Consider the following 19752-nt stretch of genomic DNA (forward strand, 5'->3'; position numbering starts at 1 on the left):
GTTGTCTGCGTAGCAATGATAGGAGAGACCATGTCAGGATATGACAGAGCCAAGTGACTTGGTGTAGAGCGAGAATAGGAGAGGGCCTAGAACTGAGCCCTGGGGGACACCAGTGGTGAGAGCACGTGGTGCGGAGACGGATTCTCGCCACGCCACCTGATAGGAGTGACCTGTCAGGTAGGACGCAATCCAAGAGTGAGCCGCGCCGGAGATGCCCAACTCGGAGAGGGTGGAGAAATTGATTTGCATTTTAATGAGGGAAATAAGTATTTGACCTCCTCTCAATTAGAAAGATTTCTGGCTCCCAGGTGTCTTTTATACAGGTAACGAGCTGAGATTAGGAGCACACTCTTAAAGGGAGTGCTCCTAATCTCAGCTTGTTACCTGTATAAAAGACACCTGTGCACAGAAGCAATCAATCAATCAGATTCCAAACTCTCCGCCATGGCAAAGACCAAAGAGCTCTCCAAGGATGTCAGGGACAAGGTTGTAGACCTACACAAGGCTGGAATGGGCTACAAGACCATCGCCAAGCAGCTTGGTGAGAAGGTGACAACAGTTGGTGCGATTATTCGCAAATGGAAGAAACACAAAAGAACTGTCAATCTCCCTCGGCCTGGGGCTCCATGCAAGATCTCACCTTGTGGAGTTGCAATGATCATGAGAACGGTGAGGAATCAGCCCAGAACTACACGGGAGGATCTTGTCAATGATCCTAAGGCAGCTGGGAACATAGTCACCAAGAAAACAATTGGTAACACACTACGCCGTGAAGGACTGAAATCCTGCAGCGCCCGCAAGGTCCCCCTGCTCAAGAAAGCACATATATATGCCCGTCTGAAGTTTGCCAATGAACATCTGAACGATTCAAAGGACAACTGGGTGAAAGTGTTGTGGTCAGATGAGACCAAAATGGAGCTCTTTGGCATCAACTCAACTCGCCGTGTTTGGAGGAGGAGGAATGCTGCCTATGACCCCAAGAACACCATCTCCACCGTCAAACATGGAGGTGGAAATATTATGCTTTGGGGGTGTTTTTCTGCTAAGGGGACAGGACAACTTCACTGCATCAAAGGGACGATGGACGGGGCCATGTACCGTCAAATCTTGGGTGAGAACCTCCTTCCCTCAGCCAGGGCATTGAAAATGGGTCGTGGATGGGTATTCCAGCATGACAATGACCCAAAACACACGGCCAAGGCAACAAAGGAGTGACTCAAGAAGAAGCACATTAAGGTCCTGGAGTGGCCTAGCCAGTCTCCAGACCTTAATCCTATAGAAAATATGTGGAGGGAGCTGAAGGTTCGAGTTGCCAAACGTCAGCCTCGAAACCTTAATGACTTGGAGAAGATCTGCAAAGAGGAGTGAGACAAAATCCCTCCTGAGATGTGTGCAAACCTGGTGGCCAACTACAACAAACGTCTGACTTCTGTGATTGCCAACAAGGGTTTTGCCACCAAGTACTAAGTCATGTTTTGCAGAGGGGTCAAATACTTATTTCCCTAATTAAAATGCAAATCATTTTATAACATTTTTGACATGCGTTTTTCTGTTTTCATTAAAATGCAAATCAATTTATAACATTTTTGACATGCATTTTTTTGGATTTTTTTGTTGTTATTCTGTCTCTCACTGTTCAAATAAACCTACCATTAAAATTATAGACTGATCATTTCTTTGTAAGTGGGCAAACGCACAAAATCAGCAGGGGATCAAATACTTTTTTCCCTCACTGTATGTTCTCCTGTGTGTGTATGATTGTGTATGTGTGTATGTGTATGTGTGTGTGTGTATGAGTGTGTGTGTGTGTGTATGTGTGTGCATGAGTGTGTTTGTTTGTTATTCTGAACCCAGGTGCAATAATTTACCCCGTTGAGTAAACAGCTGCTTCCCAACAATTAATTTCACTTAAAGAGAGCAGCACTTGTATAAAGCATGCCCTGTTATTAATTTACCATGATAAACTGGGTGTTTCAAGCCCTGAATGCTGACTGGCTGATAGCCGTGTTATATCAGACATTATAACCTGGGTGTTTCGAGCCCTGAATGCCGACTGGCTGACAGCCGTGGTATATCAGACATTATAACCTGGGTGCTTCGAGCACTGAATGCCGACTGGCTGACAGCCCCGTGGTATAACAGACATTATAACCTGGGTGCATAAGAACAGCCCTTAGTCGTGGTATATTGGCCATATACCACACCCCCTCAGCCTTATTGGTTAAATCTAGTTGTAATAGTAGCCACATTTAGCTGCTCCTTATGGAATAACAAACACGCACAGGCAGAAGAGTGACTGATGGACGTCACAACCGGTCACTAGGGGCAACAGTGAGCGCTATTACCATCCAGTAGCCTTGGGTTTTGCCTGGGCGTTGTGGGCGGGTTAGCAGATGGGTGTCACAGTTGTCGTTGGTTAAGGAGGACCGAAATGCCGCAGGTATGTGTATGCTCATCTTGACTTTTAATAAATTCCAAAATGAACACCAAAATAACAAAAAAGAGACCGACCGATCAACAAACAGTCTGGCAAGGCACAAGGCTAAACACAGAACAATCTCCCACAAACACACAGACAAACACACGCAACTAATATAGGACTTCCAATCAAAGGCAACACCACACAGCTGCCTTCAATTGGAAGTCCACCCCAATTAACTCAACATAGAAACAGACTACCTAGACTAAACATAGAATGCATGAATCTCAAACAGTGCCCAAAAAACCCCGGAATACTAAATCAAATGCCCTTACTACAAAAACACCACCCTGAACCACATAAAACAAATACCCTCTGCCACGTCCTGACCAAACTACAATAACAATTAACCCTTATGCTGGCCAGGACGTGACAATGGGTGTAATCCCATAATACCTCTGGATCAGAAGGTTGCGTGTTTGGTCACAGTGGTGGACACATTTTATATATATATATATATATATATATATATATATATATATATATATATATGTGTATACTATATATATATATATATATATATATATATATATATATATATATATATATATATTATACACTACCGTTCAAAAGTTTGGGGTCACTTAGAATTCTTCTTGTTTTTGAAAGAAAAGCAAAATGCAAACCACCAATCTCAACGTCAACATTAGAGTACATTAGAGTGTCTAGTTTAAGAAACTGTCAGCTTCCTTAAATAGCACCCGCAAATATGGCTTTTTCTTTGCAACTCTGCCTAGAAGGCCAGCATCCCGGAGTCGCCTCTTCATTGTTGACGTTGAGACTGGTGTTTTGCGGGTACTATTTAATGAAGCTGCCAGTTGAGGACTTGTGAGGCGTCTGTTTCTCAAGCTAGACACTAATGCACTTGTCCTCTTGCTCAGTTGTGCACCGGGGCCTCCCACTCCTCTTTCTATTCTGGTCTAATTACGTTGGTAACCAGTTTATAATAGCAATAAAGCACCTCGAAGGTTTGTGGTACATTATATGGCCCTCCGCGATGCGTCGTGCATAAGAACAACCCTTAGCCGTGGTACACGTGGATACACACACACACACACACACACACACACACACACACACCACACACACACACACACACACACAACGGGGGAACAGCCAGTTAGTCACACAGCAGGGGAACAGCCAGTTAGTCACACAGCAGGGGAACAGCCAGTTAGTCACACAGCAGGGGAACAGCCAGTTAGTCACACAGCAGGGGAACAGCCAGTTAGTCACACAGCAGGGGAACAGCCAGTTAGTCACACAGCAGGGGTACAGCCAGTTAGTTAGAGTTAAAAAGCCCCACCTTAAATCTTCTTTCTTCTGAGCGGTGAGATATATCTCATAGATCTTTCCCCTGGGGATGGCCTCTGGAGGGATAAGCAGGCTGATGCCTAAACAACAACAACAACAGTAGAGAAGAAGAAGAATTAATCATAACACAAATAACACCACCACAGAAGAAGAATTAATCCTAACACAAATAACACCACCACAGAAGAAGACCGCACCTCAGTGCATACAATATGTGACAGCATACAGTACATGTAGAGAGAGAGAGAGATACAAACAGACAGACAGACAGAGACAAACAGACAGACAGAGAGAGAGACAAACAGACAGACAGAGAGACAGAGACAAACAGACAGACAGAGAGAGACAAACAGAGAGACAGAGAGAGAGACAAACAGAGAGACAGAGAGAGAGACAAACAGACAGACAGAGAGAGACAAACAGACAGACAGAGAGAGAGACAAACAGACAGACAGACAGAGAGAGAGACAAACAGGCAGACAGACAGAGAGAGAGACAAACAGGCAGACAGAGAGAGAGACAAACAGAAAGACAGAGAGAGAGACAAACAGACAGACAGAGAGAGAGACAAACAGACAGACAGAGAGAGAGACAAACAGACAGACAGAGAGAAAGACAAACAGAAAGACAGAGAGACAAACAGACAGACAGAGAGAGAGACAAACAGACAGACAGAGAGAAAGACAAACAGAAAGACAGAGAGAAAGACAAACAGACAGACAGAGAGAGACAAACAGACAGACAGAGAGAGAGACAAACAGACAGACAGAGAGAGAGACAAACAGACAGACAGAGAGAGAGATTAGTTCTAAGTTAGTTATAGTTTCATTTTTCATGTTTTGCCTTTTTTTTTACATTTCTACTATTGAATGTTACCATTTTATAGCTGTTTTAAAAAATAAATAAAAATTATTATTTACTACCATTTGATATTATTATTATTCATTATTTTATTATAATGTCTATTGTAAACATTGTTGCTTTGGCAATATTGAATGATCTGTCTAACAGAAACACTGTTAACCATGTTGTCACTTATATAACAACAGTAACTACTGAATGATCTGGCCAACAAAAACACTGACCAACATGTTGTCACTTATATAAATACAGTAACTACTGAATGATCTGGCCAACAGAAACACTGACCAACATGTTGTCATTTATATAACTACTGAATGATCTGGCTAACAGAAACACTGACCAACATGTTGTCACTTAAGTAACTACAGTAACAACTCAATGATCTGGCCAACAGAAACACTGACCAACATGTTGTCAATTATATAACTACAGTTACTACTGAATGATCTGGCTAACGGAAACACTGACCAACATGTTGTCACATATAACTACAGTAACTACTGAATGATCTGGCTAACAGAAACACTGACAAACATGTTGTCACTTATATAACTACAGTAACTACTGAATGATCTGGCTGAAAGAAACACTGACCAACATGTTGTCACTTATATAACTACAGTAACAATTGAATGATCTGGCCAACAGAAACACTGACCAACATGTTGTCACTTATATAACTACAGTAAATACTGAATAATCTGACCAACAGAACCACTGGCCAACATGTTGTCACTTATATAACTACTGAATGATCTGGCCAACAGAAACACTGACCAACATGTTGTCAATTATATAACTACAGTTACTAGTGAATGATCTGGCTAACAGAAACACTGACCAACATGTTGTTACTTAAATATCTAACTACCGAATGATCTGGCTAAAAGAAACACTGACCAACATGTTGTTAGTTATATAACTACAGTATCTACTGAATGATCTGGCTAACAGAAACACTGACCAACATGTTGTCACTTATATAACTACAGTAACTACTGAATGATCTGGCCAACAGAAACACTGACCAACATGTTGCCAATTATTTAACTACAGTTACTATTGAATGATCTGGCTAACAGAAACACTGACCAACATGTTGTTACTTATATAACTACTGAATGATCTGGCTAACAGAAACACTGACCAACAAGTTGTTACTTATATAACTAACTACTGAATGATCTGGCTAACAGAAACACTGACCAACATGTTGTCACTTATATAACTACAGTAACAACTGAATGATCTGGCTAACAGAAACACTGACCAACATGTTGTCACATATAACTACAGTAACTACTGAATGATCTGGCTAACAGAAACACTGACAAACATGTTCCAATTATTTAACTACAGTAACTACGGAATGATCTGGCCAACAGAAACACTGACCAACATGTTGTCACTTATATAACTACAGTAAATACTGAATGATCTGACCAACAGAAACACTGGCCAACATGTCACTTATATAACTACAGTAACTACTGAATGATCTGGCCAAAAGCAAATTTGACCAACATGTTGTCACTTATATAACTACTGAATGATCTGGCTAACAGAAACACTGACCAACATGTTTTCACTTATATAACTACAGTAACTACTGAATTATCTGGCTAACAGAAACACTGACCAACATGTTGTTAGTTATATAACTACAGTATCTACTGAATGATCTGGCTAACAGAAACACTGACCAACATGTTGTCACTTATATAACTACAGTAACTACTGAATGATCTGGCCAACAGAAACACTGGCCAAAATGTTGTCACTTATTTAACTACTGAATGATCTGGCCAAAAGAAACACTGACCAACATGTTGCCAATTATTTAACTACAGTTACTATTGAATGATCTGGCTAACAGAAACACTGACCAACATGTTGTTACTTATATAACTACTGAATGATCTGGCTAACAGAAACACTGACCAACAAGTTGTTACTTATATAACTAACTACTGAATGATCTGGCTAACAGAAACACTGACCAACATGTTGTCACTTATATAACTACAGTAACAATTGAATGATCTGGCCAACAGAAACACTGACCAACATGTTGTCACTTATATAACTACAGTAACAACTCAATGATCTGGCCAACAGAAACACTGACCAACATGTTGTCACTTATATAACTACAGTAAATACTGAATGATCTGACCAACAGAAACACTGGCCAACATGTCACTTATATAACTACAGTAACTACTGAATGATCTGGCCAAAAGCAAATTTGACCAACATGTTGTCACTTATATAACTACTGAATGATCTGGCTAACAGAAACACTGACCAACATGTTGTCACTTATATAACTACAGTCACTACTGAATTATCTGGCTAACAGAAACACTGACCAACATGTTGTCACTTATATAACTACTATAACTACTGAATGATCTGGCCAACAGAAACACTGACCAACATGTTTTCACTTATATAACTACAGTAACTACTGAATTATCTGGCTAACAGAAACACTGACCAACATGTTGTCACTTATATAACTACAGTAACTACTGAATGATCTGGCCAACAGAAACACTGGCCAAAATGTTGTCACTTATTTAACTACTGAATGATCTGGCCAAAAGAAACACTGACCAACATGTTGCCAATTATTTAACTACAGTTACTATTGAATGATCTGGCTAACAGAAACACTGACCAACATGTTGTTACTTATATAACTACTGAATGATCTGGCTAACAGAAACACTGACCAACAAGTTGTTACTTATATAACTAACTACTGAATGATCTGGCTAACAGAAACACTGACCAACATGTTGTCACTTATATAACTACAGTAACAATTGAATGATCTGGCCAACAGAAACACTGACCAACATGTTGTCACTTATATAACTACAGTAACAACTCAATGATCTGGCCAACAGAAACACTGACCAACATGTTGTCAATTATATAACTACAGTTACTACTGAATGATCTGGCTAACGGAAACACTAACCAACATGTTGTTACTTATATAACTACTGAATGATCTGGCTAACAGAAACACTGACCAACATGTTGTTACTTATATAACTAACTACTGAATGATCTGGCTAACAGAAACACTGACCAACATGTTGTCACATATAACTACAGTAACTACTGAATGATCTGGCTAACAGAAACACTGAAAAACATGTTGTCACTTATATAACTACAGTAACTACGAAATGATCTGGCCAACAGAAACACTGACCAACATGTTGTCACTTATATAACTACAGTAAATACTGAATGATCTGGCTAACAGAAACACTGACCAACATGTTGTCACTTAAGTAACTACAGTAACAATTGAATGATCTGGCCAACAGAAACACTGACCAACATGTTGTCACTTATATAACTACAGTAACAACTCAATGATCTGGCCAACAGAAACACTGACCAACATGTTGTCAATTATATAACTACAGTTACTACTGAATGATCTGGCTAACGGAAACACTGACCAACATGTTGTCACATATAACTACAGTAACTACTGAATGATCTGGCTAACAGAAACACTGACAAACATGTTGTCACTTATATAACTACAGTAACTACTGAATGATCTGGCTGAAAGAAACACTGACCAACATGTTGTCACTTATATAACTACAGTAACAATTGAATGATCTGGCCAACAGAAACACTGACCAACATGTTGTCACTTAAATAACTACAGTAACTATTGAATGATCTGGCTAACAGAAACACTGACCAACATGTTGTCACTTATATAACTACAGTAAATACTGAATAATCTGACCAACAGAACCACTGGCCAACATGTTGTCACTTATATAACTACTGAATGATCTGGCCAACAGAAACACTGACCAACATGTTGTCAATTATATAACTACAGTTACTAGTGAATGATCTGGCTAACAGAAACACTGACCAACATGTTGTTACTTAAATATCTAACTACCGAATGATCTGGCTAAAAGAAACACTGACCAACATGTTGTTAGTTATATAACTACAGTATCTACTGAATGATCTGGCTAACAGAAACACTGACCAACATGTTGTCACTTATATAACTACAGTAACTACTGAATGATCTGGCCAACAGAAACACTGACCAACATGTTGCCAATTATTTAACTACAGTTACTATTGAATGATCTGGCTAACAGAAACACTGACCAACATGTTGTTACTTATATAACTACTGAATGATCTGGCTAACAGAAACACTGACCAACAAGTTGTTACTTATATAACTAACTACTGAATGATCTGGCTAACAGAAACACTGACCAACATGTTGTTACTTATATAACTACAGTAACAACTGAATGATCTAGCTAACAGAAACACTGACCAACATGTTGTCACATATAACTACAGTAACTACTGAATGATCTGGCTAACAGAAACACTGACAAACATGTTGCCAATTATTTAACTACAGTAACTACGGAATGATCTGGCCAACAGAAACACTGACCAACATGTTGTCACTTATATAACTACAGTAACAACTGAATGATTTGGCCAACAGAAACACTGACCAACATGTTGTCACTTATATAACTACAGTAAATACTGAATGATCTGACCAACAGAAACACTGGCCAACATTTTGTCACTTATATAACTACAGTAACTACTGAATGATCTGGCCAAAAGCAACACTGACCAACATGTTGTCACTTATATAACTACTGAATGATCTGGCTAACAGAAACACTGACCAACATGTTGTCACTTATATAACTACAGTAACTACTGAATTATCTGGCTAACAGAAACACTGACCAACATGTTGTCACTTATATAACTACAGTAACTACTGAATGATCTGGCCAACAGAATCACTGGCCAAAATGTTGTCACTTTTTTAACTACTGAATGATCTGGCTAACAGAAACACTGACCAACAAGTTGTTACTTATATATCTAACTACTGAATGATCTGGCTAACAGAAACACTGACCAACATGTTGTCACTTATATAACTACAGTAACAATTGAATGATCTGGCCAACAGAAACACTGACCAACATGTTGTCACTTATATAACTACAGTAACAACTCAATGATCTGGCCAACAGAAACACTGACCAACATGTTGTCAATTATATAACTACAGTTACTACTGAATGATCTGGCTAACGGAAACACTAACCAACATGTTGTTACTTATATAACTACTGAATGATCTGGCTAACAGAAACACTGACCAACATGTTGTTACTTATATAACTAACTACTGAATGATCTGGCTAACAGAAACACTGACCAACATGTTGTCACATATAACTACAGTAACTACTGAATGATCTGGCTAACAGAAACACTGACAAACATGTTGTCACTTATATAACTACAGTAACTACGAAATGATCTGGCCAACAGAAACACTGACCAACATGTTGTCACTTATATAACTACAGTAACAACTGAATGATCTGGCCAACAGAAACACTGACCAACATGTTGTCACTTATATAACTACAGTAACTACTGAATGATCTGGCCAACAGAAACACTGACCAACATGTTGTTACTTAAATAACTACTGAATGATCTGGCCAACAGAAACACTGACCAACATGTTGTTACTTAAATAACTACTGAATTATCTTGCCAACAGAAACACTGACCATCATGTTGTCACTTAAATAACTACACTTACTACTGAATGATCTGGCCAACAGAAACACTGACCAACATGTTGTTACTTATATAACTACTGTAACTACTGAATGATCTGGCCAACAGAAACACTGACCAACATGTTGTTACTTAAATAACTACTGAATGATCTGGCTAACAGAAACACTGACCAACATGTTGTCACTTATATAAATACAGTTACTACTGAATGATCTGGCTAACAGAAACACTAACCAACATCTTGTCACTTATATAACTACAGTAACAACTGAATGATCTGGCCAACAGAAACACTGACCAACATGTTGTCACTTATATAACTACTATAACTACTGAATGATCTGGCCAACAGAAACACTGACCAACATGTTGTCACTTATATAACTAGAGTAACTACTGAATGATCTGGCCAACAGTAACACTGACCAACTTGTTGTTACTTATATAACTACTGAATGATTTGGCTAACAGAAACACTGATGAACATGTTGTCACTTATATAACTACAGTTACTACTGAATGATCTGACTAACAGAAACACTGACCAACATGTTGTCACTTATATAACTACTATAACTACTGAATGATCTGGCCAACAGAAACACTGACCAACATGTTTTCACTTATATAACTACAGTAACTACTGAATTATCTGGCTAACAGAAACACTGACCAACATGTTGTCACTTATATAACTACAGTAACTACTGAATGATCTGGCCAACAGAATCACTGGCCAAAATGTTGTCACTTTTTTAACTACTGAATGATCTGGCCAAAAGAAACACTGACCAACATGTTGCCAATTATTTAACTACAGTTACTATTGAATGATCTGGCTAACAGAAACACTGACCAACATGTTGTTACTTATATAACTACTGAATGATCTGGCTAACAGAAACACTGACCAACAAGTTGTTACTTATATAACTAACTACTGAATGATCTGGCTAACAGAAACACTGACCAACATGTTGTCACTTATATAACTACAGTAACAATTGAATGATCTGGCCAACAGAAACACTGACCAACATGTTGTCACTTATATAACTACAGTAACAACTCAATGATCTGGCCAACAGAAACACTGACCAACATGTTGTCAATTATATAACTACAGTTACTACTGAATGATCTGGCTAACGGAAACACTAACCAACATGTTGTTACTTATATAACTACTGAATGATCTGGCTAACAGAAACACTGACCAACATGTTGTTACTTATATAACTAACTACTGAATGATCTGGCTAACAGAAACACTGACCAACATGTTGTCACATATAACTACAGTAACTACTGAATGATCTGGCTAACAGAAACACTGACAAACATGTTGTCACTTATATAACTACAGTAACTACGAAATGATCTGGCCAACAGAAACACTGACCAACATGTTGTCACTTATATAACTACAGTAACAACTGAATGATCTGGCCAACAGAAACACTGACCAACATGTTGTCACTTATATAACTACAGTAACTACTGAATGATCTGGCCAACAGAAACACTGACCAACATGTTGTTACTTAAATAACTACTGAATGATCTGGCCAACAGAAACACTGACCAACATGTTGTTACTTAAATAACTACTGAATTATCTTGCCAACAGAAACACTGACCATCATGTTGTCACTTAAATAACTACACTTACTACTGAATGATCTGGCCAACAGAAACACTGACCAACATGTTGTTACTTATATAACTACTGTAACTACTGAATGATCTGGCCAACAGAAACACTGACCAACATGTTGTTACTTAAATAACTACTGAATGATCTGGCTAACAGAAACACTGACCAACATGTTGTCACTTATATAAATACAGTTACTACTGAATGATCTGGCTAACAGAAACACTAACCAACATCTTGTCACTTATATAACTACAGTAACAACTGAATGATCTGGCCAACAGAAACACTGACCAACATGTTGTCACTTATATAACTACTATAACTACTGAATGATCTGGCCAACAGAAACACTGACCAACATGTTGTCACTTATATAACTAGAGTAACTACTGAATGATCTGGCCAACAGTAACACTGACCAACTTGTTGTTACTTATATAACTACTGAATGATTTGGCTAACAGAAACACTGATGAACATGTTGTCACTTATATAACTACAGTTACTACTGAATGATCTGACTAACAGAAACACTGACCAACATGTTGTCACTTATATAACTACTATAACTACTGAATGATCTGGCCAACAGAAACACTGACCAACATGTTTTCACTTATATAACTACAGTAACTACTGAATTATCTGGCTAACAGAAACACTGACCAACATGTTGTCACTTATATAACTACAGTAACTACTGAATGATCTGGCCAACAGAATCACTGGCCAAAATGTTGTCACTTTTTTAACTACTGAATGATCTGGCCAAAAGAAACACTGACCAACATGTTGCCAATTATTTAACTACAGTTACTATTGAATGATCTGGCTAACAGAAACACTGACCAACATGTTGTTACTTATATAACTACTGAATGATCTGGCTAACAGAAACACTGACCAACAAGTTGTTACTTATATAACTAACTACTGAATGATCTGGCTAACAGAAACACTGACCAACATGTTGTCACTTATATAACTACAGTAACAATTGAATGATCTGGCCAACAGAAACACTGACCAACATGTTGTCACTTATATAACTACAGTAACAACTCAATGATCTGGCCAACAGAAACACTGACCAACATGTTGTCAATTATATAACTACAGTTACTACTGAATGATCTGGCTAACGGAAACACTAACCAACATGTTGTTACTTATATAACTACTGAATGATCTGGCTAACAGAAACACTGACCAACATGTTGTTACTTATATAACTAACTACTGAATGATCTGGCTAACAGAAACACTGACCAACATGTTGTCACATATAACTACAGTAACTACTGAATGATCTGGCTAACAGAAACACTGACAAACATGTTGTCACTTATATAACTACAGTAACTACGAAATGATCTGGCCAACAGAAACACTGACCAACATGTTGTCACTTATATAACTACAGTAACAACTGAATGATCTGGCCAACAGAAACACTGACCAACATGTTGTCACTTATATAACTACAGTAACTACTGAATGATCTGGCCAACAGAAACACTGACCAACATGTTGTTACTTAAATAACTACTGAATGATCTGGCCAACAGAAACACTGACCAACATGTTGTCACTTAAATAACTACACTTACTACTGAATGATCTGGCCAACAGAAACACTGACCAACATGTTGTTACTTATATAACTACTGTAACTACTGAATGATCTGGCCAACAGAAACACTGACCAACATGTTGTTACTTATATAACTACTGTAACTACTGAATGATCTGGCCAACAGAAACACTGACCAACATGTTGTTACTTAAATAACTACTGAATGATCTGGCTAACAGAAACACTGACCAACATGTTGTCACTTATATAAATACAGTTACTACTGAATGATCTGGCTAACATAAACACTAACCAACATGTTGTCACTTATATAACTAGAGTAACTACTGAATGATCTGGCCAACAGTAACACTGACCAACTTGTTGTTACTTATATAACTACTGAATGATTTGGCTAACAGAAACACTGACGAACATGTTGTCACTTATATAACTACAGTTACTACTGAATGATCTGACTAACAGAAACACTGACCAACATGTTGTCACTTATATAACTACTATAACTACTGAATGATCTGGCCAACAGAAACACTGACCAACATGTTTTCACTTATATAACTACAGTAACTACTGAATTATCTGGCTAACAGAAACACTGACCAACATGTTGTCACTTATATAACTACAGTAACTACTGAATGATCTGGCCAACAGAATCACTGGCCAAAATGTTGTCACTTTTTTAACTACTGAATGATCTTGCCAAAAGAAACACTGACCAACATGTTGCCAATTATTTAACTACAGTTACTATTGAATGATCTGGATACCAGAAACACTGACCAACATGTTGTTACTTATATAACTACTGAATGATCTGGCTAACAGAAACACTGACCAACAAGTTGTTACTTATATAACTAACTACTGAATGATCTGGCTAACAGAAACACTGACCAACATGTTGTCACTTATATAACTACAGTAACAATTGAATGATCTGGCCAACAGAAACACTGACCAACATGTTGTCACTTATATAACTACAGTAACAACTCAATGATCTGGCCAACAGAAACACTGACCAACATGTTGTCAATTATATAACTACAGTTACTACTGAATGAACTGGCTAACGGAAACACTAACCAACATGTTGTTACTTATATAACTACTGAATGATCTGGCTAACAGAAACACTGACCAACATGTTGTTACTTATATAACTAACTACTGAATGATCTGGCTAACAGAAACACTGACCAACATGTTGTCACATATAACTACAGTAACTACTGAATGATCTGGCTAACAGAAACACTGACAAACATGTTGTCACTTATATAACTACAGTAACTACGAAATGATCTGGCCAACAGAAACACTGACCAACATGTTGTCACTTATATAACTACAGTAACAACTGAATGATCTGGCCAACAGAAACACTGACCAACATGTTGTCACTTATATAACTACAGTAACTACTGAATGATCTGGCCAACAGAAACACTGACCAACATGTTGTTACTTAAATAACTACTGAATGATCTGGCTAACAGAAACACTGACCAACATGTTGTCACTTATATAACTACAGTAACAACTCAATGATCTGGCCAACAGAAACACTGACCAACATGTTGTCAATTATATAACTACTGTAACTACTGAATGATCTGGCCAACAGAAACACTGACCAACATGTTGTTACTTAAATAACTACTGAATGATCTGGCTAACAGAAACACTGACCAACATGTTGTCACTTATATAAATACAGTTACTACTGAATGATCTGGCTAACAGAAACACTAACCAACATGTTGTCACTTATATAACTACAGTAACAACTGAATGATCTGGCCAACAGAAACACTGACCAACATGTTGTCACTTATATAACTAGAGTAACTACTGAATGATCTGGCCAACAGTAACACTGACCAACTTGTTGTTACTTATATATCTACTGAATGATTTGGCTAACAGAAACACTGACGAACATGTTGTCACTTATATAACTACAGTTACTACTGAATGATCTGACTAACAGAAACACTGACCAACATGTTGTCACTTATATAACTACTATAACTACTGAATGATCTGGCCAACAGAAACACTGACCAACATGTTTTCACTTATATAACTACAGTAACTACTGAATTATCTGGCTAACAGAAACACTGACCAACATGTTGTCACTTATATAACTACAGTAACTACTGAATGATCTGGCCAACAGAATCACTGGCCAAAATGTTGTCACTTTTTTAACTACTGAATGATCTGGCCAAAAGAAACACTGACCAACATGTTGCCAATTATTTAACTACAGTTACTATTGAATGATCTGGCTAACAGAAACACTGACCAACATGTTGTTACTTATATAACTACTGAATGATCTGGCTAACAGAAACACTGACCAACAAGTTGTTACTTATATAACTAACTACTGAATGATCTGGCTAACAGAAACACTGACCAACATGTTGTCACTTATATAACTACAGTAACAACTCAATGATCTGGCCAACAGAAACACTGACCAACATGTTGTCAATTATATAACTACAGTTACTACTGAATGATCTGGCTAACGGAAACACTAACCAACATGTTGTTACTTATATAACTACTGAATGATCTGGCTAACAGAAACACTGACCAACATGTTGTTACTTATATAACTAACTACTGAATGATCTGGCTAACAGAAACACTGACCAACATGTTGTCACATATAACTACAGTAACTACTGAATGATCTGGCTAACAGAAACACTGAAAAACATGTTGTCACTTATATAACTAAGGTAACTACGAAATGATCTGGCCAACAGAAACACTGACCAACATGTTGTCACTTATATAACTACAGTAACAACTGAATGATCTGGCTAACAGAAACACTGACCAACATGTTGTCACTTAAGTAACTACAGTAACAATTGAATGATCTGGCCAACAGAAACACTGACCAACATGTTGTCACTTATATAACTACAGTAACAACTCAATGATCTGGCCAACAGAAACACTGACCAACATGTTGTCAATTATATAACTACAGTTACTACTGAATGATCTGGCTAACGGAAACACTGACCAACATGTTGTCACATATAACTACAGTAACTACTGAATGATCTGGCTAACAGAAACACTGACAAACATGTTGTCACTTATATAACTACAGTAACTACTGAATGATCTGGCTGAAAGAAACACTGACCAACATGTTGTCACTTATATAACTACAGTAACAATTGAATGATCTGGCCAACAGAAACACTGACCAACATGTTGTCACTTAAATAACTACAGTAACTATTGAATGATCTGGCTAACAGAAACACTGACCAACATGTTGTCACTTATATAACTACAGTAAATACTGAATAATCTGACCAACAGAACCACTGGCCAACATGTTGTCACTTATATAACTACTGAATGATCTGGCCAACAGAAACACTGACCAACATGTTGTCAATTATATAACTACAGTTACTAGTGAATGATCTGGCTAACAGAAACACTGACCAACATGTTGTTACTTAAATATCTAACTACCGAATGATCTGGCTAAAAGAAACACTGACCAACATGTTGTTAGTTATATAACTACAGTATCTACTGAATGATCTGGCTAACAGAAACACTGACCAACATGTTGTCACTTATATAACTACAGTAACTACTGAATGATCTGGCCAACAGAAACACTGACCAACATGTTGCCAATTATTTAACTACAGTTACTATTGAATGATCTGGCTAACAGAAACACTGACCAACATGTTGTTACTTATATAACTACTGAATGATCTGGCTAACAGAAACACTGACCAACAAGTTGTTACTTATATAACTAACTACTGAATGATCTGGCTAACAGAAACACTGACCAACATGTTGTTACTTATATAACTACAGTAACAACTGAATGATCTAGCTAACAGAAACACTGACCAACATGTTGTCACATATAACTACAGTAACTACTGAATGATCTGGCTAACAGAAACACTGACAAACATGTTGCCAATTATTTAACTACAGTAACTACGGAATGATCTGGCCAACAGAAACACTGACCAACATGTTGTCACTTATATAACTACAGTAACAACTGAATGATTTGGCCAACAGAAACACTGACCAACATGTTGTCACTTATATAACTACAGTAAATACTGAATGATCTGACCAACAGAAACACTGGCCAACATTTTGTCACTTATATAACTACAGTAACTACTGAATGATCTGGCCAAAAGCAACACTGACCAACATGTTGTCACTTATATAACTACTGAATGATCTGGCTAACAGAAACACTGACCAACATGTTGTCACTTATATAACTACAGTAACTACTGAATTATCTGGCTAACAGAAACACTGACCAACATGTTGTCACTTATATAACTACAGTAACTACTGAATGATCTGGCCAACAGAATCACTGGCCAAAATGTTGTCACTTTTTTAACTACTGAATGATCTGGCTAACAGAAACACTGACCAACAAGTTGTTACTTATATATCTAACTACTGAATGATCTGGCTAACAGAAACACTGACCAACATGTTGTCACTTATATAACTACAGTAACAATTGAATGATCTGGCCAACAGAAACACTGACCAACATGTTGTCACTTATATAACTACAGTAACAACTCAATGATCTGGCCAACAGAAACACTGACCAACATGTTGTCAATTATATAACTACAGTTACTACTGAATGATCTGGCTAACGGAAACACTAACCAACATGTTGTTACTTATATAACTACTGAATGATCTGGCTAACAGAAACACTGACCAACATGTTGTTACTTATATAACTAACTACTGAATGATCTGGCTAACAGAAACACTGACCAACATGTTGTCACATATAACTACAGTAACTACTGAATGATCTGGCTAACAGAAACACTGACAAACATGTTGTCACTTATATAACTACAGTAACTACGAAATGATCTGGCCAACAGAAACACTGACCAACATGTTGTCACTTATATAACTACAGTAACAACTGAATGATCTGGCCAACAGAAACACTGACCAACATGTTGTCACTTATATAACTACAGTAACTACTGAATGATCTGGCCAACAGAAACACTGACCAACATGTTGTTACTTAAATAACTACTGAATTATCTTGCCAACAGAAACACTGACCAACATGTTGTCACTTAAATAACTACACTTACTACTGAATGATCTGGCCAACAGAAACACTGACCAACATGTTGTTACTTATATAACTACTGTAACTACTGAATGATCTGGCCAACAGAAACACTGACCAACATGTTGTTACTTAAATAACTACTGAATGATCTGGCTAACAATAACACTGACCAACAAGTTGTTACTTATATAACTACAGTAACAACTGAATGATCTGGCCAACAGAAACACTGACCAACATGTTGTCACTTATATAACTAGAGTAACTACTGAATGATCTGGCCAACAGTAACACTGACCAACTTGTTGTTACTTATATAACTACTGAATGATTTGGCTAACAGAAACACTGACGAACATGTTGTCACTTATATAACTACAGTTACTACTGAATGATCTGACTAACAGAAACACTGACCAACATGTTGTCACTTATATAACTACTATAACTACTGAATGATCTGGCCAACAGAAACACTGACCAACATGTTTTCACTTATATAACTACAGTAACTACTGAATTATCTGGCTAACAGAAACACTGACCAACATGTTGTCACTTATATAACTACAGTAACTACTGAATGATCTGGCCAACAGAATCACTGGCCAAAATGTTGTCACTTTTTTAACTACTGAATGATCTGGCCAAAAGAAACACTGACCAACATGTTGCCAATTATTTAACTACAGTTACTATTGAATGATCTGGCTAACAGAAACACTGACCAACATGTTGTTACTTATATAACTACTGAATGATCTGGCTAACAGAAACACTGACCAACAAGTTGTTACTTATATAACTAACTACTGAATGATCTGGCTAACAGAAACACTGACCAACATGTTGTCACTTATATAACTACAGTAACAATTGAATGATCTGGCCAACAGAAACACTGACCAACATGTTGTCACTTATATAACTACAGTAACAACTCAATGATCTGGCCAACAGAAACACTGACCAACATGTTGTCAATTATATAACTACAGTTACTACTGAATGATCTGGCTAAC

At 37.4% G+C, this 19752-nt stretch overlaps 1 protein-coding gene across 1 annotated transcript in view; it reads right to left on the bottom strand.

Annotated features, from left to right (window-relative positions):
• Positions 1 to 19752, bottom strand: part of LOC106560686 (netrin receptor UNC5A) — a 246842-nt gene that overhangs the window by 138815 nt on the left and 88275 nt on the right. The window contains 1 exon segment of the mRNA XM_082956110.1: positions 3786 to 3873. Within this exon segment, the coding sequence (XP_082812236.1) occupies positions 3786 to 3873 (88 nt within the window).

The sequence above is a fragment of the Salmo salar genome, chromosome 09 (genome assembly GCF_965601325.2).
Source record: "Salmo salar chromosome 09, fSalSal1, whole genome shotgun sequence".
NCBI lineage: Eukaryota > Metazoa > Chordata > Actinopteri > Salmoniformes > Salmonidae > Salmo > Salmo salar.